General features: G+C 51.7%; 2 protein-coding genes across 3 annotated transcripts in view; one reads left to right on the forward strand and one right to left on the reverse strand.

The window, feature by feature from the left end:
* Positions 1-6,634, forward strand: part of ADCY2 (adenylate cyclase 2) — a 401,584-nt gene extending 394,950 nt beyond the window's left edge. The window contains exons 24-25 of one of the 2 annotated variants that reach the window (XM_032861855.1): positions 1,572-1,696; positions 5,825-5,977. In XM_032861855.1, the coding sequence (XP_032717746.1) occupies positions 1,572-1,696; positions 5,825-5,977 (278 nt within the window). Of the gene's footprint in view, positions 1-1,571; positions 1,697-5,824 lie in introns of both variants that reach the window. The other variant, XM_032861854.1, reaches the window with a different exon arrangement.
* A 3,334-nt stretch (positions 6,635-9,968) lies between these two features.
* The window catches only part of CUNH5orf49 (chromosome unknown C5orf49 homolog), a 14,761-nt gene continuing 674 nt past the window's right edge, over positions 9,969-24,055 (reverse strand). The window contains exons 2-3 of the mRNA XM_032861857.1: positions 12,040-12,156; positions 9,969-10,475 (exon numbers count right to left, since the gene is read on the reverse strand). Coding sequence (XP_032717748.1) covers positions 10,296-10,475; positions 12,040-12,156 — 297 coding nt within the window. The 3' untranslated portion in view covers positions 9,969-10,295. The remainder of the gene's footprint in view (positions 10,476-12,039; positions 12,157-24,055) is intronic.

A 24,055-nucleotide genomic window follows, 5' to 3' on the forward strand; every position in this document is an offset into this window, starting at 1 on the left:
TCTCAGCGCCAGCAGAAAACGTAGGGGGCGGGCACAATCGACCCATGTCTGTATTTCTGTTTCTATTTCTGGGGCCTTTCTCCGCACCACTCCTGTGAGACATGTGGGTCTGCCTGTTTGGACTGAGATGCTGGGCAAGGACTCATCCAGCCTGGAGCACTGGGTGGGGGAGGGGCCCGGGCCGCTCTGATTAGAGAAGCTGATCAGGCTTCCGTGGCTTCAGTGCACCCGGAGCTCAGGTGTCTGCACGTAATAACCATGGGCTTATAATCACGGTTCCGAACTGAGGGAGCAGTGACAGCCACCGTCACCAATGTCAGCAGTGGTCTGGGGTGGAATGACCCTCTTCGGCAGGAATCGGGCACCCCGATTATCTGGGAAGTCACATGGGCCAACTGGGATAGCAAGAAATCTGTCCGATCAGTGGGGTCTTGGCCATCTGGGCTGAAAAGTAGTGACTCCAGAGCTTCTCCAGCAAACTTCTAGGGGGTCTCCCTGGGGAATCACGGTTGGTGAGGAGACATACGCCAGAGGTAGGTGTGTCCTCAGTCTAATGGAGGCAAAGCTATAAAGAGCACAGCTTCCAGGGGGCAAGAACCCAAGCACCTGCCCACCAGGGGCCAGCCTGTCTACCCAAAGATCCCTGCAAACTCCAGCCTCCTGGGACCCTCCCCAGGCTTATCGGTTGCAGCCTCTTGTGTCAGAATTCCCTCACATCTGAGTCTGTATTGCCCCTACTAAGATGTGGTGGTGTTTTGACGCTGACGTGGCCAGGCAGCCTCACCGGCACAGTGCACATTCAGGGAGTCCTTTGGAAGGTGGTTTAGCCCAGCACAAACATGTTCCTCTGGAATTCAGTAAACTTGCCATTGGGACATTATCCAAGGCAACAGCCCTCAAGGTGGGAAGAAGCCTCGGGCATGGGACACTTGCGGCAGCTAAGATGGCAGCGTCCTTGCAAGCAGGGGCCATGGAGCCACCTATCTCTGCCGTCTACTGCTTGTCTGATGGCGCCGTGCTCTGCTTCCGTGCCCGAAGCTGGAAGTGATGACGACAGTAGCCACCCTGTCGGGCTGTTGTGAGAACCACAGGAGTTTTTACATATAAAGCGCATGGAACAGCGCACGGCAGGTGAGGACACATCTCTGGTGTCTGGCAGGGGGCGTTCAGCGAGGTGGCGGCACGGACCCCAAAGTCCAGCAGCGGCAGAACTGCCGCTCACTGCACTCAGGGTCACTATTTCAAGCAGAAAGACGTGTATTTCAAAATTAACCCTAACTCCACAACTATTGGAAAACACAATGATCATCACTTGCCTAAGATTATGTAGCAACATAGGAAACTATTATGTTGGGTTTTTTAAAAACAGAACAATGGAATAATAATGATATATGGGGACATAATCAAGAATCAAGGTTAAGAAGGGAAAAGAATGTTTTTTCTTTGCTTTAGAACCCCATGGGTTGGACTAATGTTTGTTCAGTAACGATGATTCGGGAATATCGTTGTGAAGCTTTTCTGTTTAAGACTGTGGCTGTGACGTGAATCTACCTGGCTCTGCTGTGCTACAGGTATTAACCACGGACCTGTGATAGCGGGTGTCATTGGAGCTCAGAAGCCGCAGTATGATATCTGGGGCAACACCGTAAATGTGGCCAGCAGGATGGACAGCACCGGCGTGCTGGACAAAATACAGGTAATTCAGTGTGCTTTGTAAGCATCGGCTGGTTGTGTCCTCTTGAAACCATAAATAAGTGTAATAATGATAATAACATACTAAAACAGAGAGTCTTGAAAGTTACTTAAATCTTGAGGAAACCTCGAAACACATCGACATGAACAGAAGTCCTTTTTTATTGGGGAAAGGTTAATTCATTTCTGTACTCACTCTTAGCAATAATTTAGGAATGTAATAATATAAAGATTATCACCTTGGTGAAAGTCAACAATCATGAAAATCAACATGGCTGTCAGATACTTGAGCGTGAAGTCAGGGCAGGACATGTCCCTCCTCTTCCGTCTCGCGGCCCAGCACCTCAAAAGGTGCTTTGCCGGGGAGAGGGATAGTATCACCAACACCAGACATAACCCCCAGACTTCCTGTCCTGGGGGCTGAATCGGGGGTTAGCGAAATAGAGCCCACTGGGGAAAGATGAGGGATAGGATTCCGGGTGATAGGTAATAGCAGTGCCAAATCGGACCAGCATGGGGTTTGGTTCTCTAGAATGATGGGAAAGTGCTGGAATCCACCCAAGGGAGGATGCTTGAACACGATACCAGACATCTAGAAGGAGAGACTGACTTCTAATGAGAAGAATGTGTGTGCGTGTGTGTCTCTGCAGAACTTTCAGTTTGCCTCCCCCTCAAAAAGCAGTGGTTCCACATGTCACTCCAACTTCCTTATATTCTGGAAGATAAACTCCTGCCACGTGGCAAGTTTGTACGGAAACCCTTGGACATACACTTTTTCTTCTGTGGGTCCTTCACGAAGTCCGTAAGTCCCCGTTCTGTGCGCCTCGGCTCGGCTAGGGTCCTCAGGTATAACCGTGCCTCCCAACATTGGGGCAGAGACTCCGAGTTCTCTACTGACTTTGGCAGGAGACCGGCTCCCACGTCGTCAAGAGCGGGTCTTCATTCAGCTTCTGCTCACTTGCCCTTCATGCTCCCTACCCCATTTATTCAAGAGGATTCCATTTCTGTGAGCTTCCTAGAGCATATCCCTAATTTTTATATGGAACGGGCCCAACATCACTTCTCAGTGTTCATCTTCTTCCAGCCAGATGATTAGTCAACTGTCGCTGAAAGTGAGCGACCGAGCGACAAAGAGAAGGGGGAGATGACAGCTGACGTGGGGAGGAGAGGAACAGCCAGGGCTTCCCGGCCAAACCGCTGTTGCCAGGGAAAAGAGCCAGTTGGCTGTGCTCACAAGAGCCAATCCAGACGAAGCTATCACAGAAGTGGGGCTGAGTGGTGGTCACTGTCTGAGGAGACGGCCCGCTTCCCCCCACCAGCTGCACCGTGTGCTGATGCCACCATGGCCTCTGGGCCTTCCTGCCTGTGGGTCACCCGTTCCCCCTGCGCAGGAATGTTCCAGCAATCCTGGCCAACAAGGCGTCTTCCATTTGGCGTGGGAGAGGGTGCTCCTGTCAAAGACACACGTTCCCACATGTAGGCCGACCTAGGCCCCCTGCCCACGCCTGCAACATCCAGAAGACAGATGGTGACCTTAACAAGCTACAGAACTCTCCAGGTGCTTTTCAAGTACTCGGGATAAGAATCAAAAACAATTTAAGAGCGGCTAGTCAGGGAGAGCGCTTCCTCCTGGAGCCCATAAATCCCCCCAGATCAATGCTTCAAATGAGCCTGAGCTCCCGTGTGTCTCCAGGAGGATATTGGGCCTCGTAAATCTCCGGGTGTTTTGGGGCTGAGCAGCCCCGGGAGGGTCTCTGCTCGCTTGGAGCCCGGAGACGAGGCAGGTTTCTCGTGGGGAGAGCAGCTCGCCGGCAGGTCTGTGTCTGTGTCTCACGCAGCACGGCAGCTGGGAGGTTGGTGTCCGTGGACTCCTCCTCCTGAAGTCACGTGTTCCTTCCACCTCCAGTAGCTTCGCGTTTCCTCTTATGTGCACGAAAAGTAGTGAGAGGTGCTGAGGTCATTACAGAGCCCCTCCCGGGCCTGGGGACCAGGCCGTTTGGATCAGGCAGCCTCCCACTCCCCCAAGCCTTCTCGCCTGGAAGCCCAGACAGCAGCAGAGAAAGCCCACGGGTCACGCAGCCGGGCTTCCCTTGGACTTGGACACTAGCCGGTGCTCCTCCCGGAGACAGCTCCCTGCTGCTCCATCCCAGGATCGAGGGCTGGCGTCCCGCACTCCGGCAGCTAGCTCACAGACGCCCGGCCGCCGCTCCCCGCCAGCAAACACCTCAGTTGCTCCGTGAACCCCCGAGGCTCCAAAAGATGTGTGTGTTCTCTGTGGAAGGTCGGAAGTCAGATGCCTGTAGGATCCTCTAGTTCTGACGGCCCCTGAGAACTCTGATCACGAGGACATATCTGTAGTCCGAGTTTCTCGGCTATGTCCATGGTCTTCCGGTTCTAATCCGGGATGCAAAGTCCGCCCTGGGCTGGGGCTTCACCAGTCCTCCCCCAGGACTTGGAGCCAGCCCTAGGGGAGGGGAGGATGTGAGCATCTGGCACCTGCGTCCCCCTTCTCTTGCTCTGGTCGTAAGGGTCCCAAAGACCCAAAGACCCACACCGGCTCCTGGGCTAGGGGCTGGCCTCAGGAAGAGAGTGATTTTTCTATCTTGTTCCATCAGCCTGCCCTTGAGACCTTTATACCACACAATTCATCCTTATTTCCGGGGGCCCCTGGATACCTTCCTGGGTTCTTCTGTGGTTTTGCTGTGCTCCTGCCCCGTCCCCTGACAATGTCTGCCCTGGACCCCTCTCTCAGCCACCAAGCCCGTGGAGGCTGTTTCACCACAGGGTCCCCCAGTGGTGCCTGATCCAAAAGCAGAATTGTACGATAGCCTTGCTGTGCCGTCCACAAGCCCCTCCAGCTCGTGGCTGTCACCCACACACTTGAGGGGACTGCCCCCTCCCCCACCCCGGTGCCATGTCCATTTTCTCTGATGAAGTGGGAGGAAATCCCTCCTCCCCTGCTCTCTCACACCCTTCCAGAGTGGCATGACTAGGGAGTTCTGGAAAAACAGCTCCCTCCCTCTCTGTTCAAGACCCAGATGCCTCCTGAGAGGCCCGCCTGGGGGCCGTGTTCTTGATGGGAAGGTCTTCTCCCACCTCCAGAGCCGAGGCCTGTCCTGAGCCAAGTCTCTTCTCACCTCACCTGTTCTCTGCTTGAGAAAGCGTCATTAGCAGGAGGCTTCCCAGCATTCGAGCAGACAGACCCCGGCAGGCCTGGGCTGCCATCCCCAGACGTGGGCCCCGAGCAAAGCCCAGTGCACACATTCAGGCTAAGATGGTGTCAGGCTCAGACAGGAGAGCCGTCCCGCCCGGAGCTTCACTGCCCCTCGGCCCCCAGCAGGACCTGACTGCAACTCTGCAGTTAGGCTCCCAGCCCCCGGGGCAGCGGCAGGAAGCACCTGCGCCATCCCTCGTCGTCGTCGGGCTGCAAAGGAGGGGCCCAGCCCTGTTAGCATCTCACAGCCAACTCAGTGAAGGGAGGGAACCTTCAGGACCTGACCAGGGTCTTGCCCAACTAAGGCTAGTGTGGACTCCTTGTGTACTTTCGGTTTTACTCCCGAGCATTCAGCCGGAAGCCCGGGGCCGTCTGCAGGAACACAGAGACTTCTCAGGATGTCCTCTCCCACCTATTAAAATCTGTTACTCAGATTTATGACGTCGTGAGATGACGTTCATGACCATTTGTAAAGATTATCCAGAATCCCGCCACTCCAACACACCCCGATTTCCTGTCTTTTCCCCAGGTCTCTTCTATGGGAATACGTCACCCTCACATAGGAGAAATCATAGCGTGGGTCTAGGCTTCATGCTTCCTTTGGGGTGAAGCAGACCTGCTTATTTCACAGTCTCATCCACGATACGGATCATGGCAGCATCACGGTTCGCTTCCCCCCAGAGATCACTTGACTTTTAGGTGGTTTATAGTCTGTCACTGTCACAGCTCAAAACCACACATTATCCTTAAAAAGCTCTCCTTCCTCTGAGTTATTCTCTCTCCTAATTTCTCAGGAGTGGAATGAATGAGTCAAAGAGCTTGAGTGGCTTTGGCTCTTGATCTTTGCGGTGAAGGGACCTCCCAGAGGCCGTGCGGCGCAGACACTGACCACTTCTTCATCTGTCCGTGTGCTTCTAGGTCACCGAGGAGACAAGCCTCATCCTCCAGACCCTGGGGTACACATGCACCTGCAGAGGAATAATCAACGTGAAAGGCAAGGGGGAGCTGAAGACATACTTTGTAAACACAGAAATGTCAAGGTCCCTTTCCCAGAGCAACCTGGCATCCTGAAGAGTTGCCTTCATTTGGGCAAGAAGACTGTATTTTGGGGGAAGGTACAACGCACTTTCTGACCGCAAACTTTTGTCCCTCGTTTTTGATGTGCGTGCTCTGTTCTGTCTTATGGAGCCTTTTCAGACTCGTTCCTATGACCCTGGTGGCATATCGTTTGGTGTCTGACGTGTGCCAAGATCGCTCTGCCACTTGCACTGTGCTTACTCCGAAGCAGAAGGAAAAGGAGTGTGTGTTATAGGAGAAACGCGTTCGCGAACTCACAAAGACGGCTGACGTGAAATAAACAAAAATTCTTAAGGCAATAAAACTAGGGGGTGTATATTATCTTCCGGTGCATGTTCTTTTCTGGAAAATATGGTAGCTCGCCAACCGCATCTGCTAGTCTGATATTAAACACACAGTATTTGTGAATAAGTTTATTTCTGTCACCCCACATGGGAGTTGACTGTGTTCACGCACGTGTCTCATCGCCAGTGGCTGTCCGTGGGCCCCAGTGGGATCCGTGGTCCTGTTGCCTTGCTCTGTCGTGTCTCGTGCCATCCATCTCCAGGATTAGTTCTCACAACCTAGAACCAGTTTTGTACCAAACGCGTCTGATGTTTTGATGCCATTGTCTTTTGTAAAGTTGATTCATTAAAAGTTTTATGTACTTTGGTTTAGAATCTGTATCTTTCCCCACCCCCCCATTCTGCCCTCTCCTGCGGGTTCACTCAAGAACCAGGATTTGCTTTCCCTGCTCCTCTGACGGTTGTGGCAGAAAGAGCTCCCAGGAAGCAAAGGTTGACATATCCTTGAGTGATTCAGATCAGGACGAAGTCCGTGAGGCAGATTCCTGATTCTGCCACTCTCTGGAAATGCTCAGTGGGTCCCACCATCTGGTTTTCACTTGGCATCTCTGGAGAACACTTTCTGGGAAGTTATCGTAATAGTGAAATGATTCTCTACCAGCAGCAATGCCCTCTCTCTCTCTGGCCATGTGCTCTGGTCTGCAGCCCTCACCGCAGGCTGTGGGAGAATAAGTTGGCACTGACTGTGTACCTCAGCAGCCCACCACAGTAGTTTGAACTCACTGGGAGAAGCTGCCAGGCCCCAGAAGATGCCTGTTTATGTCTGAGGAGGCTTAAGATGGCACAGAGCCAACATTCCGCATTTTTGAAGAAAGAAGACTTGGGGAAATTTGTTCATGTAAATCCAACTCTAGAGTTTCAGGGCTTTTCCTTCACATAAGGAAACTGTACTTTGCCAAAGGGTGACAGAGCAATCGTGCAGAATGGGATGTTAGAAAGCAGAGCTACAGGTGTCCGCCCGGGTGGGCACGCCGGCTTCTCCTCCCAGCTCAGAGCAGGCGTCTGTGAGGTGCAGAGGACCCCCGAGCTGTTAGGGACAACTTGTCCCTTGGACAACTTGTCCTTGGGAACTCAGACCCAGAGCACAAGCCCTTGTTTAATTCCTGACTGGTCGCTTATGGGCTGTGTGGCTGGGAGGGTATCTCTCCTTTTCTCTTAGGGGTATTTCCTCTTTGATAGCTTCTGGGATCGGGTCTGAGTCAAAGAGCTAATGACCGAGAGAGAGCCTGACAGCTACCACCAGAGCCACCCCCAGAGCCAGGATTTTGACTCAGACTCAGGTAAAAAGCACTTCTCGAAACTAGGAACCGGCCCTCCATCCCCCAGTTGGGAATGCAGCATGACTTGGTCCGTTGCCTGCCTCAGTCAGGGATTTTTTTTGATCCTATAATTACATCTCAGCATTGGCCTTCATACACCAAATTCTCATAAAGGTGACGGAAGGAAGAAAACGCATGTATGGGCCCCTGTCTTCGCTCTAACAGTGATCGGAACTAGGGAGCCCTGGGGTTTCAGTGACATGAGACTGGCCTTCTGTATCACTCGTAACCGTGGTCGCAGCCATATCCCGGGGGTCCTTACTCCCTTAGAGTCCTCAGCACCCATCCCAGGCCGCTTTAGGTCACTTCCTCTTAGCGGGCACCCACCATTGAGTGACTGGCCAAGCGCACTTAAGCATGGCTCTCTGCCCCCACCAAGGATGTGCTGAATTTGATGAAAAGACCTCAAAAGGAGACTTGTTTTTTCCCAAAACTGAACTGCCGGGCTTACCAAGCTAAACAGTTTCTGAGTTCTAAAGCAATCAAAGTCATTATCAGAGTCCATCTTGCAAAGGTCTGCACACACGGATCATTGAAGTATGGTCCCCGACCAGTGGGGGCGGAGCCCCCTGGGCACCCATCCATTTCCTGACCCCAACCCAGACCCGCCGAGTCAGAAGTCCCGGCCGTGGACCCCAGCACACTTGCTGTGTTTAGATAACATGTTCTCCAGGGGACTCTGGTCCCCAGTCTGAGCCCCCCTGTGCTTTCCAACTGACAAAATGGGTGCGGAGAGGCCCAGGGCCTTGTTCAGTCTTCCCAGCGACCAGTGGCCAAGACAAGCCTAGATTGCAGACCGACCAGCTCCTTAATTCTGAAAGCATCAAGTCTTCATGATAAGCTCCGAAGCGACAAATATTTCTGTGAGCAAACTATGCAGACGGCCGGCAGCTCAGTGACCTTGGTAGCAAGCAAGCTTCTCTCCTCAACCTCTCCTTAACCTTCCAGTCTTGCAGAAAGCTCTCTCTCAGGAAAATGGCTTGCATGTGACCCCATTACACCTGCAGTGTTGCCTACATCTGTTTAGAAATGTCTGCGTTGTCGCAAATCCTCCACGATGCTCCTTGTCCCCAGTTTGTTGTGCTTTCCTGAGTGCAACCTCTCTGCCTTCCAAGAAAGATCAACTAACCATGGAGATTGGAAACAAATTCTTTTATTATGTTTCCCTTTTAGAAGGTGACTGGGCACTCATTGGCTTTATGTTGTTGAAGTCCAGAAGCCAACAGAAATACATTTAATTTTTCCCTGATACCTAAGGAACGCGAGACCTTTTGAAATCTTGTCCAGTTCAGGCCCTGCTTTTTTAAAAGTAGAAGGTTAATGGAGTAGGATCTGACTTTAAATAACTGAAAATAACTTAGTTTGACACAGATTTATTGTAGTCAATTTCAGATGAAGGCATTTCTTAGCGATGCCTTGTCTTTCTTAGTAGTCATGAAGAAAGTAATTTATAAAAATTTTCATAATCCAAAATTGATAGATTTTCTATTATATTATTATAAATAGAGTTTAAGCTACCCAAGGCAATCCCAAATTCACTACTGCCATGTGTTCGGGAGGAAAAGTAATAAAAGATACCTACAGGTGGAAATAAAACACGTTTCCAAAAGAATAAAGAAATACATGGGAGCTACTCCGCCTTGAAATTGTTAACAATTCAGTGCCATATGTCCTTAGAGAATCAGAGCAATAAAACCAGCCATAGGGGAATCAGCAGTAAAACGAATTACATCACCTGCTCATTAACCACTAAGCCATGGGAAGTTCAATTGGAAGGGTGCGGGGTGATTTCTTTCAAAGACAGCCATGCACTAAAAATATAGCGCATACCTTAATACTTGAATAAGTTTCAAATTATCTCCAAAATAAACATTTCCAACTTGAGTTAGAAGCAGGTGTTTCCAAAATGAAAACTGTCCACACGAACAGCACCAGCCTCTCGTGTGGCTGCCTTCGGACCACTGATTCCCACACACACTCCTCACGGTTTGGAATTCCCACTGGGAAGAGGAGGAAATGTGGGCTCCAGTCGGTGGAATGATGGGTTCTGTCCCCATGCCGCTGGGAGAGGCAGGAGCGAGAATTTTACCCAAGGCTGTCAACCACCAAAGCCCAGTCTCTTCCATGACCTGTGGTGAGGGGGGACGGCAGCACTACCAGGGTTCTGTCCTCAACTGCACGGACCTGTTATTTACAGCTCAGGCCTCTGGGGCAGGGAGATGTTGTGGTATCTAAAGATCACTTATTGTAAAAAGAAATACCATATCATGGAGGAAGGTAAACCCAGGCAGCCGTGGTTTCCAAAGCTGGTGAGAAAGGGTGTGCACACCCCTCCTGGAGCGCCCCCTGGGGTCTGAGGAACCAGAGAAACAGTGAACGCAGTCACCGAACCACTGTCAGGTGGGAGCACTTTCCTTTTATTCAGGTGCTCACAGTGGATCGGTCTCTGGCATCATTTCAGCGGACACGGTCCCACGAGATTTTATCACATTAAAGGCCTCTGGCCAGGGTCTTCACCATGGCCACACGAGGAAAAGGGGCTCCCGGGCCCATCCCCCCCACTGTCCAGGTGCAGGCCGCTTCAGCCCAGCTCCCTGACCCTCTGATGCCTGACTGTGCCACCCAGCGGTCCAGGCCCCAAATGGGGCGTCAGGCAGGAGAAATGTGCCCAAAGCCAGGAGTCTTGATGCTGGGGATGTCATTCTTCCTGTAGAAGTCAGCCTTCACGTGGTTGGCACGGCCGTGATCCCGGATCAGAGGCTCCACAGGCTGGTGTATGCGCCTCCCATAGACTGAGGACATCAGCACTCCCACAGGCCGCTGGCGCTCCTGTCCAGGGACACCAGAACACGGGGTCAGCTCATACCTCCCTGGTCACAGGCCCTACCTTGCATCCTGGAAGCCATCTCTGCCTGGCTCACCCACACACCTGCAACCCTCTCCAGCTGGGTTCTTAATGCCGGCGACCCCCTACTATGCAGACCCTGTCCCTTGTGCTCAGAGTCCCTCATTGTCCCCAAGTCCTTCACGCCATTCAGAGGAATGGCAAAGACCTTGCGCTGGGCACCGTCTCACCCTTCTCACTTTGGGTTGTGTTCTCCCCACCCCATCCCTCCCCCTGTCCTCCTGCCTGGCCCTCTCCAGCCCCGCTTGCCCCTCTCCCCTCCTGCCTCCTCTCTTTCCCCAAAACACATTTTTTCACTATTCACGTTGTCATTTCCGGCACCCCATCTCCCCTGAGCGCCCCCAGACCCCCTCATCTCGATGCCCCTCTCATCTCCACAAACCCCCACCTTCTCAGCCCCCCCTCATCTCCCAACACCCTTCCCTTCCCAGCTCCCCAGTCTCCTTTCACTTTCCCTGCCCCCTTAAAAGGCTTTATTTCTCTGCGTACCACTTACCACAACCTGGAATTCAGTTCCCTATGTACATGACAATTATTTTGCTATTTCCTCGTAGGAATATCAGCTCTAAGAGGACAGGGACTTTTCAGGGCACATGGGGGGCACTCAGGATCTGGGGTCAATACTGGTATTCTTATGACAGGGAAGCATTAGCCAACTTGGAATGAAGTCCCATATACAAAAACAATAGGAAAACACTTAAGGTCTGTGACTTAAATAGTAACACCTCATAGTTCATCATTGAATTTCCCATTGAAATAAAGGTCTGTTGGAAGTGACCTGGCAGCATTCTTATCAAGAGCAACCACGGGCAAAAACCCTCTGACCGAAAAAGAAATCCCAGCAGAGGCTCTTACATTTCAAATTCTGTGCATTGTAGAAATGATGATGATATCGACTCAGCATCTGGCTCTTAATAAACATGCCGTCCTCGGATCAGACTCCGAGGATGCAGAGTCCTAAGTGCTGAGGGTACCAGCAGGGTCTCACCACTAGGAGACGCACAGCCTCTTGCACCCAGGACCTGCTGCGACACCAACTTCCTCTCCCTGGGAACTGGGAGTTTGCTCCTGCTGCTGCTCGCACACCTGGGCACCCGACCTCAGGCCAAGCCCTCCTAAAGGAGGAGCTGCCCTGTACGTGGAGGTTGGAGGCTGGTGCCTAAACTAGAGAGGTTATTCCTGTCACTCTCCCGGGGTCCGTGGGAGAACTGTGACAGCCAGGACTCAGAAGTTAAGCAAAAACCTGCTTTATCTGTTGAAAAGAACTTCTTAGTTTCACCTTCATTAAGTTGTTAACTAAACAACACAGTCCTAAAAACAAATACACAGAAACAGAAGAGGGGGAGCTGGGAGCAGCAGGGTCTCAGCCCCAGGGGGTGACGAGGGAGGAGGGGACCTGCCCACGGAAGCCAGAGCGCACTGTTGAGTAGAGATGTGCACTCATCGCTAATCTGTTCACGCTTTGTCCACAGCCTGTCTTCACATCACCTCCTCATTCACGTGAAGTCCCAGGCTTTTTGCGTGTTCTCTGTCATCTCGGTGCAGTTTCTGATTGTAGCCTGGGCTCTTGTTAAAGACACAGTCGTATAGGGAGATGATGCCTGTCTGGGGAGAAGAAGAGAAAGACAGGCGTGGGTTCACTGGACGGCCGGGCCACGGCGATCCTTGTGGAGCTTGGACGCCAGGCTTCTCCCCGGTGGACCGTGGAGATGTGCGGTTTCCTGCCTACGCTGAGTATGTGTTCGGGAAGCTCACCCCAGAGCAGACCCTGGACAACCAGAGCAGGTCCCCGCAAGGCCCGGTGAGGCAGGGACGTCTCCGTGGCGATTTCCCTGCTCCTCCTCTACATCCCTCCGTGACCCAGGCCCTTGAACCTCCCGCTCTCTGACTCTAGCACTAGTGCACAACCTGAAAATAACAGCAATCCACTTAATTGATGTGTTTTTCTCCTTCGTTTCCACCTTTCTCATATTTTTCAAGTTTTCTGCAATAAGCTTGTACTGCTTTAAAAATTAACCATAATTCAAAACTGGGACAATGTAACCGAACAGAAGTATCTGTAAGTTGCTAGCCAACGGGGGGGGGGGGCACCTAGTACAAACCCCTCTCCACAGAAATATTTCCTTTAATTAAATGTGGTGGCTCTAATGAATGTCATTCATAATGCATGGAGATATATATATATTTGATATATAATATATATGCATTTCTAATATACGCACATACGTCTCACAGATATAAAAATACGTGCACACGCAAAGCTTTGATGTGTCAGAAAATTACCCTGCTAACAGCTTTCATCTGAAATATCTCCATTTTTTTATCCCAAATTTCTCTTGATACAAAAATTAATCTGCCTTATCTGGTACCTAATAAAAGGAAAAGAAATCCATGTGTTAGCTCTTCTTTAATCTTCACGTGTAAGTCAGGTCTGTCCTTTACGTCCCTCCAGCCAGGGGCCAGCCGCCCTGGATCCTCCAGCAGCAAACGCAGGCATTCCGTCCCGCTTGCATTCGGGGGCACGGGGTATCTCGCCTGCGCTTGCTTGCCTGCTTGTTTTCCCCAGTAGTAATCCTAGAACAATTCCCTCCCACTCCAGGATGCGGAGGTAGAAGGCAGACAGTGAACAGGACACATGGAAAACGGCGGGACTCCACAGGGCTGGTAGCAATGGAAATGCCAGAACGTGATGTGGCTTCAACCCCACCTTGACAAATCCCTCACGGGTCATCTGTCCTGTGCCAGACATGCTACTCCTGCTGGGGGAGTCGTGAAGATAGCTCAGACCCCTGGCCACCGTCCTGGTACAATTAACCAGCTAGTAAGCAAAACAAGGTGAGCTTTTAGCATTATTTTAGGTTCCTAAGAATTCCAACGGCAACATGCCTGTGGCACTTATTCACGGGTTTTGCCTAAGTTCAGAGTCACTCCAAGTGACTTAGAGAGGCAGGAGCCATCACCCCGATGGCCATTTAATGAGGTCACTTTGTAGCTTCTTGTTGGCACTGTCCTCTGTCACCTACTGGGCTCCTGGGTCTGTTCATGCCCTGGGTTGGCTGGCCCTGGCCTTCACTTGTCCTGAAGGACACCTACAGTTAGCTCATACATCAGCGGTTAAAAAACAAAAAGCTCAAATCCGCGAGGTGGTGATACCTTATTCCATACTGTAAAAATCAGCTAGCTATTTGCAAAAAACTATAAACTTGGGTCTTCACAGTCTATTATCATCAAAAGTCAATTCTGGATGGATTAGAAAAACAAGTGAAAAGAAAATCCATAAGGGACCTCCTACGCATAAAAGCAATGGAGAAAATGTCACAAAGAAAACATCAATCACTTTGGTTATGTAAAAATCAGACATTTGATGATCAAATAAAATTAGGACTTTTTCAAAAACTTGTCGGATGGATGGGAAAATCTCGGCGTCTTGAACATACCGTGTGTGGGGTTGTAGGGTGTCCGCAGAAGCGAGGGGCTTTGGCTGGCTGCTTGCTTCCAGCCTGGAGAGGTTAGGCACAGGTTGCAGCAAGCCTTTTGGGGGAAGCCACCAGGCCAGAGGGCCCTGCAGTGATACAAGACAGAGCCAGGTGCACCCCGCACTCTGCCAGGATGGTGGGACATAAACGTCCCGCAGGAGCGAATGCCGGCCTCTGCACGGCGAGGAACCATGATTCAGACCCTTCCCTTTGGGGTTCAGAGCAGAGCTGCTGGCCTGGCCGGCTGAGCCCAGCAGGCAGACCCGGACAGCAACTAAATAGCCCATCACCCCCACACCATCCCCTCACACACAGGAATTTGAGCTGGACTTGTGGTCACAATCGAGGTGTCCCGTTGTCCCCAGAATCCCTCCTGGCCTGGCTGACCCTGTGAAGTGGGTGTGTTTCAGGGACAGCAGCTGCAGTCTGCAGCAGAAAGACCTGCTCCCCAGGACTGAGCCCCCTGGGGGGCAGCTGCACCCTGAGAACGCTGGGCCACAGATGAGGGGACCTGCGGTGAGCCTCAGTCCCTGCAGGGCGCCGTGGTGATGGCCGGCAGAGCAGGGGTCTGATGGACAACCCTGTGGGGGCCGGAGATGGGGGGACTGGAGCGGGGGGGGCGAGCACAGGGGAGCTGCTGGCTTGGGCTGTCCTCCTGTGCAGCTGTTTCCATCCCGGCTTGACCCTCCCGAACTGAGTCAGCCCCTTGGGGGTTCCTGGGCTTGTCCTGGAGACAGACTCCAGCACAGAATGAGAAAGCAATTGCTGTGACCTGAACCAGGGAGGCAAGGTTCCTTCCCATCCCCGCTCCGGGGGAGCAGCCCACTGTGATGTGCAGCGTCACAGAAGACTGCCCTCCCCGTTCTCATCAGGTCTCCTAAAACACTCCTTAGAAGCAGCGCTATGGGGCGCCTGGGTGGCTCCGTTGGTTAAGCAGCTGACTCTTGACTTGGGCTCAGGTCACGATCTCAGCGTCATGGGTTCCAGCCCGGTGTCGGGCTACTGGAAAGCCTACCTCTCTTGTACGCTAGAGCAACCCTTATGAGGGACCTCACTGCATCCACGAGCTATGAACAGTCTCCGCTGTGCAGGGGTTTTGCACATCCACCACTTTCCAGAGTAAAAACGGATTTTTCTGTCACTGAAAAACAAGCCTGGGGGCCGAGGTGGGGGGGGACCCACAGGCAGGCAGCCTCGCTTAGCAATGTGACTGTCCACTTCCAGCACCTCATCAGACCAAAAATCTGTCTTCTCCGGAATGTTAATTATTAATCTCTCTTCTTTCTTTTTGTCTTTCGTTCCTTCCCAGTTTGAAGCAAAACTGCGTTAATAAAAACCGACCCGGACTTAGATGCTGTCACAAAACAGGGCTTCTGCATTTACTGGTGTTTTGCTATTAAAATCTCTCAAGAAATGTCCTCTCGCACATGTATCATTGTTTTTGAAAAACAAAGTAAAATGAGCCCATTTATTGTCTCTCCGGTGACCTCCCTTTGTCCCTTTGCATTTTGAGTATTGTTAAAATGTAGTACGGCCTCGCCCTGGGCATGGGGTCTGGTACCTTGCCTTCAGTTGCCCCACAGTGACCCTTCCTCCTAACATGGCCAAATAACCCCTCCGTAGCCCTGGGCCAGCGCCATGGGTAGAGTGGAGACCTTCACTTTTCAACCTCCAAAGCACATTTCTCTGACCATCGGACAAGGCACCCAGCCAGGGCAGGACTAGGGGCAAGGAATAGGGCATTCCCTTCTTAGAGGGATTGTGTGGGATTCTTAGAGGAGACCACAGGCTGACGATGGAAATAAGGTCATTAATTAAACAATTGAAGGTAATACCCGTGGAGCAACGGAAGTGTGCACAAAGTACGGTGGCACCAGAGAGGAAAATTCAGCATCTGCTGGGCTCAGGCAGGAAGCCTGTGTGGCTGCAGTCGTGGGAGAAAGGGGGACACACCCCGTACCTGTATGGACAGAGCCCCAGAGAAGTCCCCTCCCTGCATGTTACGTGTTGAATTGCATCCTCCAAAAAATTCATCCATTGATGTCCTAACCCGAGGATCTCGGAAGGTGATTTAGAAATAAGGACGCTGAGGACGTAACCAGTTAAGGTGAGGTCATACTGGGGCAGGGTGGGCCCCTCCTCCAACAGCACTGGTCTCCTTATTCAAAAAGTTCAGAACCGACAGGGACACGCAGAGAGAGGTGATGTGAGGAGACACAGAGAGATACAGAGGCGAGCGGCCTGGAGCAGACTCTCCCTCACGGCTCCCAAAGGAGCCGACCCTGCCAACACCTTGACTTGGCCTCCAGCACGAGGAGTCGGTGAATTTCCATCATTTAAGCCCCTGGTCTGGGGGTACTTTGTTATGGCAGCTCTAACACACACCCTTGGTAGCGAGCAGGAGCCATCTTTCGAACAACGGAAAATAAGGATGGAGCTAATGCATTCCGCCCCAGGTAAACTGAGTCAGTAGAACGTTCAACCCAATCGGACAGTGGGTCAACATCACCAATATTCAGTTCTGCTCTGCTCCTGACTCCCCAGAGGGTCACTCTCCACTGCTCCCTTGGGCAAGGGAAGCCAAGTGACCAGTTCTCAGCAATGAACTCTGAGTGGGGGTGACATGAGACTAATCCTGTGGGCACCTGTGAAGCTTCCTGAGAGTGTCAGCAGCTTCCTGCCGGGGGCACTGGGCCCAGTCGATGTGCACGACCTGCAGCTTTGCCCCCAAAGAGGTCACACACACTCTCCCACCAGTAAGAGGAAGATCTCCAGCAAACCGAACCCGAGTCCTTTATCTTCTCCTCTCTTTCAGATCATTTAGATACAAATGTGCTGTCCATTGTCCATTCAAACAAGATACTAAGAAAAAAGAAATTGATACATTTCTCTCATGGTACTGGGGCAAGAGTAATGTCATGTGTTCACTGAACACACTCTCTCTTCTGGAATAAACAGAAGACTGCAGTCACCAGGTGCCGTCACAATTAGGCTGGGGCCAGGTGACAAGCTCCGGCAAGGAACTACAGGGGAAGCCAGCAGGTATCACCTTCCAGGTCCATGAGAACTCTCACGTGTCCGCCATGCACTTCCCTTGCTCTGTGGCCAGCAAGTTCAGAGGCTCCCACAGAGGACTGCAAGTTCCCAAAGATCCGCACATCTGGAACCATTAAAAGAGAGAAGCCTGGTTTCCCAAGTTACTGTCCTAAAAAAGCTCTCCGGACAAAAAAAGACCTAACCTGTAGCATTTGCTAATTTCCGCAATGGAAATACTCTCACTGTGCCTGATTTCAGGCTTCCAACTGAAGGCAGAGTTCAGGCGAAATGCTAAAATGTACGAGCAGGCTCTGACACCAACCACCGGTAAAGACCGTCAGGATTCAGGGTCTGTTTATTTCCAGAGCACATCCCCGCCCACCTGGACTGAAACGGGAATCAGGCTATGGTCGGGCTACTTTCATTTCCTCTTTTCATGGGCACATGAAGGCTCTCGGGCACTGTTTGCCGTCTCAAGGTGATCCAAAAGGGTTTCCTTTGATTCACAGGGACCTCACTTTTACTTCTGATCAGTCTGCTGCTTCTCCCCAGGAGGGCCCAGCAGTATGTGAAGCTTAATGAGGACATCTTCATTAATATTAACATCATTCAAAATTCCACTCTCAGAAGGACTGTATTATCAAAGACACAGTGTTAGCTCTTAAAAGGACAACACTCAGCTCTTCTCTTTGGTTCCTCTGGCAAAGACTCTGTTTCCTTTCCTGGTGCATTAAGACCACAAGTTTTGGAAATGGTTGTAACTTTTCCAATAATCTGAAAATTTTATCAGTTTATTAAGCATCCTAACAGAAGCAGCCTTGTTGAGGTGTTTTCTTCACTACTTTTAGGGGATCTCTTGCTGGCAGTGCTGCCCAAATCCAGAGCCCTGGAACCCGCCGCCTTTACCCCTAAGTCAGAGTGAAGGAACACCACCCTTTAATCCCGTGTGTGTTTACTACTGGAGGCGTCTGCATCAGGGCTTCTGCACACTTTGTCGCCACGAGGAGGCTCAGAGTGCTTGTTCCCGCTTCCACGGATGCCAGCCCCCAGCGTGCCCCCAGCCCCTCACAGAAGAAAGGGTGAACCACGGGTGCTGAAACTTGACCAGATATATGGTGGATAAGGCTGTTCCTTTTCCTGTGTCACTGTGCCGCTCCCAAGGGGATGGATTTGAAATAAATGCCTAAAATACGATGTTCATGAAAAGCGCAAGCTGCACATACATACACACAGCTGTGTGATGTGCGTGTGAACGTGTTCTTGTAAACACAGCTGGACACACACCGCTGCATTCATATGCGCACAGGACTTCTGCTAGAAGGACGCCTGCACAGCCTCTCCCCTCACCTCTTCCTCCCTCCCTCAGGGTGACCTGCCCCTTTTTGAGCTCTACCTGCCCGGGAGGAAGACACTCAGTCCCTCCTCCGGCCCCCACAGGCCTCCGGTTTTCCAGGGCAGGTCAACAGACGGAGAAGATGCCGGGAGCCGCCTTCAGGAGAAGCAACCTGTCCGCTCCCGGTGTTGATCCCTGAGCAGCAGAGCAAGGTCAAGGGAAACCCAGGCAGCAGATTATGCGAAATGGACCCTCTGTTTAGTCTCAGAGGCTAATCTTGTAAGTCCGTGACTTATCCTGGTTTAAACGAACGTTGCGTCCCGTCCCTGCACGTCCTGTCCCTGCACGCCCCCTCCCTTCGCTGCAACCTGTATATATCAAGGGCCAGGCACAGAGCAGTGACAGTAATCATCTCTGGCCTCACGAGCTCAGACTTCAGTGGGTGAAACAAGCAGCAAGATTACTAAGTAAAGCATTCAATTGGTTGGTACTAAAGTGTGCACTAGAGGAGAAAAGGGCAGGGAGGGGGAAGGAAACGTCTGGGGGGGTGATAATTTCATTCAGCTGGAACTCATTTTTTTTTAAGGTTTTATTTATTAGAGAGAGAGAGAGTAAGAGCAGGGAGAGGGACAGAAGGAGAAGCAGGGTCTGAGCTGAGCAAAGAGCCCAATGTGGGGCCAGATCCCAGGCGCCTGGGCTCATGACCTGAGCTGAAGGAAGATGCTTAACTGATGGAACCACCCAGGTGTCCCCACTGGAACTCATTTTTTTTTTTTTTAATTTATCTGACACAGAGAGATCACAAGTAGGCAGAGAGGCAGGCAGAGAGAGAGGGGGAAGCAGGCTCCCCGCCGAGCAGAGACCCTGATGTGGGGCTTGATTCCAGGACCCCGAGATCATGACCTGAGCCGAAGGCAGAGGCTTAACCCACTGAGCCACCCAGGCGCCCCTGGAACTCATTTTTATTGCAAGGCATGTGGGTGCAAGGGTCTGGCTAGATTTTAAGAAGTAAAGGGGCACCAGGAGTGGAGCCTACCCCTCTTACAGAGCCCCTAGGAGCGGCTGAGTGTGCACGGCAGGTGTGCTCGGTGCCCGGGGATGAAGAGGCTCCATCGGGGGGCTGGGGGTGCTGGGCTACTGAGCACCTCCTACACACCGGATGCAGGCACAGGGCCACCCGACGTTCCCCTTTACGTCTCTGGACAGCCAATATGCACCGTTTTCTCTACAAAGTGGCTGGCTGCATTTGGTGAAGGGTAATTCCCCCATCAGGAGAGCCAAGAAACAGCCCCCTGGCTGCCCTGCCTCCACCACGAACCGAGAAGGAAAGTGGGCTAATCTCATGAAAGCCAGGGTGAGGCTTTCCGAGCCAAGCTTCCCTGGAGGCAGAGCTCTCCACAGCCGGGCTTACCAGGAGGGAAAGCCTATTCTAAAACCACCTAAGATTTTTTTTTTTTTTTAATGTAGCTCTTAGACTTGGAGAAATTTAATAAAATCCTTCATAAAGGGGCACTGTCCTTTGACTTAGCTTTTCCATTTCAGTGGCAGAAATGTTGCACAAGGCAGAAGGAGGGAAAAAAAGTAATTTTTAAAACATCAATTGAACCGAATCTGCCTTGCTGCCCCCGCAACGGTATTTTATAGGAAAAGCCCAGGCTGCTAGTGCCCCCTAGGGGACAGTATGGGAATTGATCACATTATAGCAGGCAGCTTTAGGTGACAAATTTGTCTCGGGATCCAAAGAATTAGTGGGGCTTTAAATAAGTGTGCTGCATTGAGAACCTTAACGTTGGGCTCTCCCAGGGAAGACCCTTAGATTATAAGCCCCCAGAATGACACTGCCTTACCTGGAAATCTCTGACATCAAACAAGGGTGAGGGGTCTAAGACACCAGCCGGAAACTAACCTTCCGTGGAAGGAAACTCAAATGATCACTAACCAAAACAAATAGTAATAATCATAGCCCTACTTACGTGGGGCCGGTCATGTGCCACTTTATACCCATGAATTAAATTAACTCTCATAATTGCTCCCTTGCTGCGGTACTATGAATGAGTACTGCCCATTCATAGGTGGGCAAAGTAACACGGGGGTTTGTGACTTGGGCAGTCTGCACAGCTGGTATCACGGAGCCAGTATTTTTAACCAAAGGTTCCTTGGCCTGTGCTGCTACCTAATGAATCACTAAGTGTGTTCCACAGTAATTGACTTAAGAGCTAATTCTGCCACGTTTCTTCTCAGCTTTGAGTGTGGCCTGGGTTTACAGCTCACTGCAGGGCAGCTGAGTTCTCCAGCAAATTTGTGGTATGAAGCTCATCCTCTTCAGCCCATATGATCTCCTGGTAGAGAATCAGCTTCTGCAGTCCCCCAGCTGATTAATCACATAATCCCCAGGAGCACGTTATCCCCCCAGCGGATTAAATACCGGCTCACACAATCCCCAGGAGCACCTTCTTGCCATCCGTGGCTGTCCTGCAAGGGTACTCTGAAATGCCTTTTGTTTCTCTTGCTGCTTTTAAGGTTCTTTTATATCTACTACATCATTTTCTTCTGTGTGACACTAAAGACTTCAGGATTTGAATTTGCCTGTGACCCCAGTTATCAAAACTGTACCGAACTGCTTTTTCATAAAGTCTGCTTTGCATTCATTCATTCTAAGGCCCATCCCTGTCTTCCAGGGAGAGTAACGTATCAGAGCAGGGGGCAGCAAATGTTTTGTGTAAAGAGACAGTCACTGTTCTAGGCTTTCAGGTCACATGGTTTCCTGTGGCAACTACTCGACTCTGGTGGTAGCCATAGGTAATACTAAATGATGAGCATGGGACTGTGTTGTAATAAAACTTTATTAAAACCGGCAGTGGGCCATATTTGGTCCAAGGGCCTTTGTGTGAGGACCCCCGAATTACAGGGGCATAGCTCTTACCTACTCCTGATTTCCTTCCAAGTACAGAGCTGTGGGGACCTCACTCCTCAGGCATCTTTCTGCGTCTTAGCCCCAGAAAGGTAGAGCCACATATCAGATTGGTGAATTTAGGAAGGATAAAGACCTTCCATGCCTGACTCTGCTCTTTTTCTGTTGGCAGCACCTGGCCCCCAGGGGCTGGGGGTTCAGCTCTGATTTTTCTGGGGCCCACAGCAGCAGTGGCCGGATCGGTAAATCTACCTGGTTCAGAGCTTCAGTGTCCAGGGTCAGTTTTTATCCAGAGTCCTTAGCAGTAACCTGCAACCTGGCTTTTAGCTCTGACAGATCCGTATCTTGACCCCCATCTGTTTTAGTCTTTTATTTTATTTCTCTATAGTCTCAAAGTGGTACGTAACAGGACTCCTCAAAGGTACACATAAAATGATGTATTTGTGACTTTTTTTCACACAAAATTTATGTTCTCTCAATAAACCAGCATGGACCAACTTAAAACATCGAGATTCCTGGCCTTTTGGCTGGTTCTCTCACGCTGTGTGGAAAGCTCTTCATGAATCATAAATTGGCAGTGATACAGGTTTTGCATGCTTAAATTGTAAAATTCATTTACTCAATGAAATTATTTACAGATAAAAGTTCTCTCAAAAAGAGGCTAAGGGGAGGAGAAACTATGAGGCCCATCGTGGCACTGAGGTAGGGCAGCATCGCTCCAAATCTCCCCAGTGTTTACCTTCCGGATATTCTGGTTTAGGAACACGGCAACTGGGGCTGCAAAGCCAGGGGTGCGGCGGATGTCCCCTTTCTTCCTCTGTCCTTCCATCCCTCCATATTGGTCAAAGCCAAACAGAGGTGCTCACAGAGATGAGATCCTCCTGGCCAAGGGTTATGTGCTGGCCTGCTCGGGCTGCTTAAACGAAGCACCCAGACTGGGCGGTTTAAACAAGAAAAACATACTGTCTCACAGCTCTGGTGACAGGAAGTCTGAGATCAAAGTGTCCACCAGGGCCTGTCCCTCCTGAGGGCCATGAGGGGATAGGCTGTTTCCAGCCTCTCTCCTTGGCTTGTGGAAGGCCATCTTCTTCCTGTCTGTTCCCCACCATCTTCCATCTATGGGTGTCTGTCTCTGGGTCTAAATTTCCCCTTTTCAGAAGGATACGAGTCATGCTGAATGAGGGCCCCCCCCCACGACCTCATTTAGTTGGATCACCTCCACAAAGACCCTGGCTCCAGATAAGGTCACATTCTGAGGTTCCTGGGATGGGCATCTAACATGAGAAATCGAGGAGGACACAATTCAACCCGGGACGATTGTTTAGAAAGCTCTGCTGGAGTTTGTAAGGCTAAGCCCTGTGACGTTCTCTTATATTTCACGGGTGGCCAGTCCTCCAGTGTGTGCTGACTGACCTGAACGGGGATTCATCTGGGCTCTAGGACTTGTGGGTGGGGAGGAGAGAAGGGAAGAAAGGATGCATCCCTACACATCATGAGGGAAAGACCTCTTTCCTCCCAGGCACTTGGCTCCCCTATACCCTCCCTGAGCCACTCACTGTGTCTGCGGGCTGAGCATCCTTGGACTAATGAGGCCCCTGCACCCTGAACCCCAAGACACACTGGAGACAGTTAGGGAAAATGGCTTCACAAAGGAGTAGAGGACTCCTGACAAGTTCTGAATTTGCTTCTCTTCCTGCTTCCGATGCAAAATGGCCTTCCCAGACCAGCAGGCTTTCCCCAGGAGGCCGGCGGGCCTGCAGGAGCATGGCCAGAGTCTAATGAGGGCTCGATGCCCTGCTATCCCCGCAGGCAGATGTCCAGATCTGCCTCCTGGTCATCTTCGGTTTGCAGGAGGGCTTTCCATGGGTGTCTATACCTGTGACTTTTGGGGTACAGTCGCTGTCACGCTGACCCCAGAAGGAGTCCTGCCTCCCACCTCTGTGCAGCCCACGTGTTCCCAAGACCCTCCTCTAGATCCAGGGCAGAGGGGTCACCTTGCTGCTCCTGCTAGTAGTCCTGGAAGCCCAGGGGCTCCCCAACCCTTCCCCTGAAAACACTTGACCTAACGCACCCCCAAATAGCTCAGGATACCAGGCTGAGCATTCTCGCACCCCACTCTACCCTGTCTGCCCAAACCCCAGCACCTCGTTCCAGCTGAGCATACCCACCCCCCAAAACACGCGTGCATACACACACACACACACACACACACACACACATACACAGCTCAGCCCCAGCCCATCCTTTAGGTCGGGGGAGGTCCACCTTACTCTTGCAGTCGTGGTTGCTGTAATCTTTGGGGTCCAGGTGCCCCAGAGGAAGGCTGCTCTCCCAGCTTCCTTCCCCCTGTGACCCTGATGCCTTCTTAATCTGTCCTCAGAGGCTGTGCAGAGCTGCACCAGCCCCCACCCTCCACCTCCCAACCCCCTTGCAGCCTGCCCCCAGAGTCCCACACCAGAGTTGCAGCGCGGACCCTCGGACTGTCCCAAAGTGTAGTCCAGGCCTGCAGCGCCGCCCCATCCACCATCCCCCGGCCTTCTCCCCGGCCTTGATTCCGGGCTGTGAGGGCCCAGCCCGGTCTCCGTCAGCGTAGCTCCACTCCAGCCCCACTACGCCGCAGGACGGCCTCGCCCCCACCCCGCCTCCCCGCAGGCCCCCTCCCCCGCTCTGCAGAGCCCTCCTACCCCTCCGCCCCGCCCCTATCCCTCCTCTCCTCCAGGCCCCTCCCCCGCTCTGCAGTCCCCTCCT

This window comes from Lontra canadensis, unplaced genomic scaffold, assembly GCF_010015895.1.
Source record: "Lontra canadensis isolate GAN:19392208 unplaced genomic scaffold, GSC_riverotter_1.0 scaffold22, whole genome shotgun sequence".
Taxonomy (NCBI): Eukaryota; Metazoa; Chordata; class Mammalia; order Carnivora; family Mustelidae; genus Lontra; species Lontra canadensis.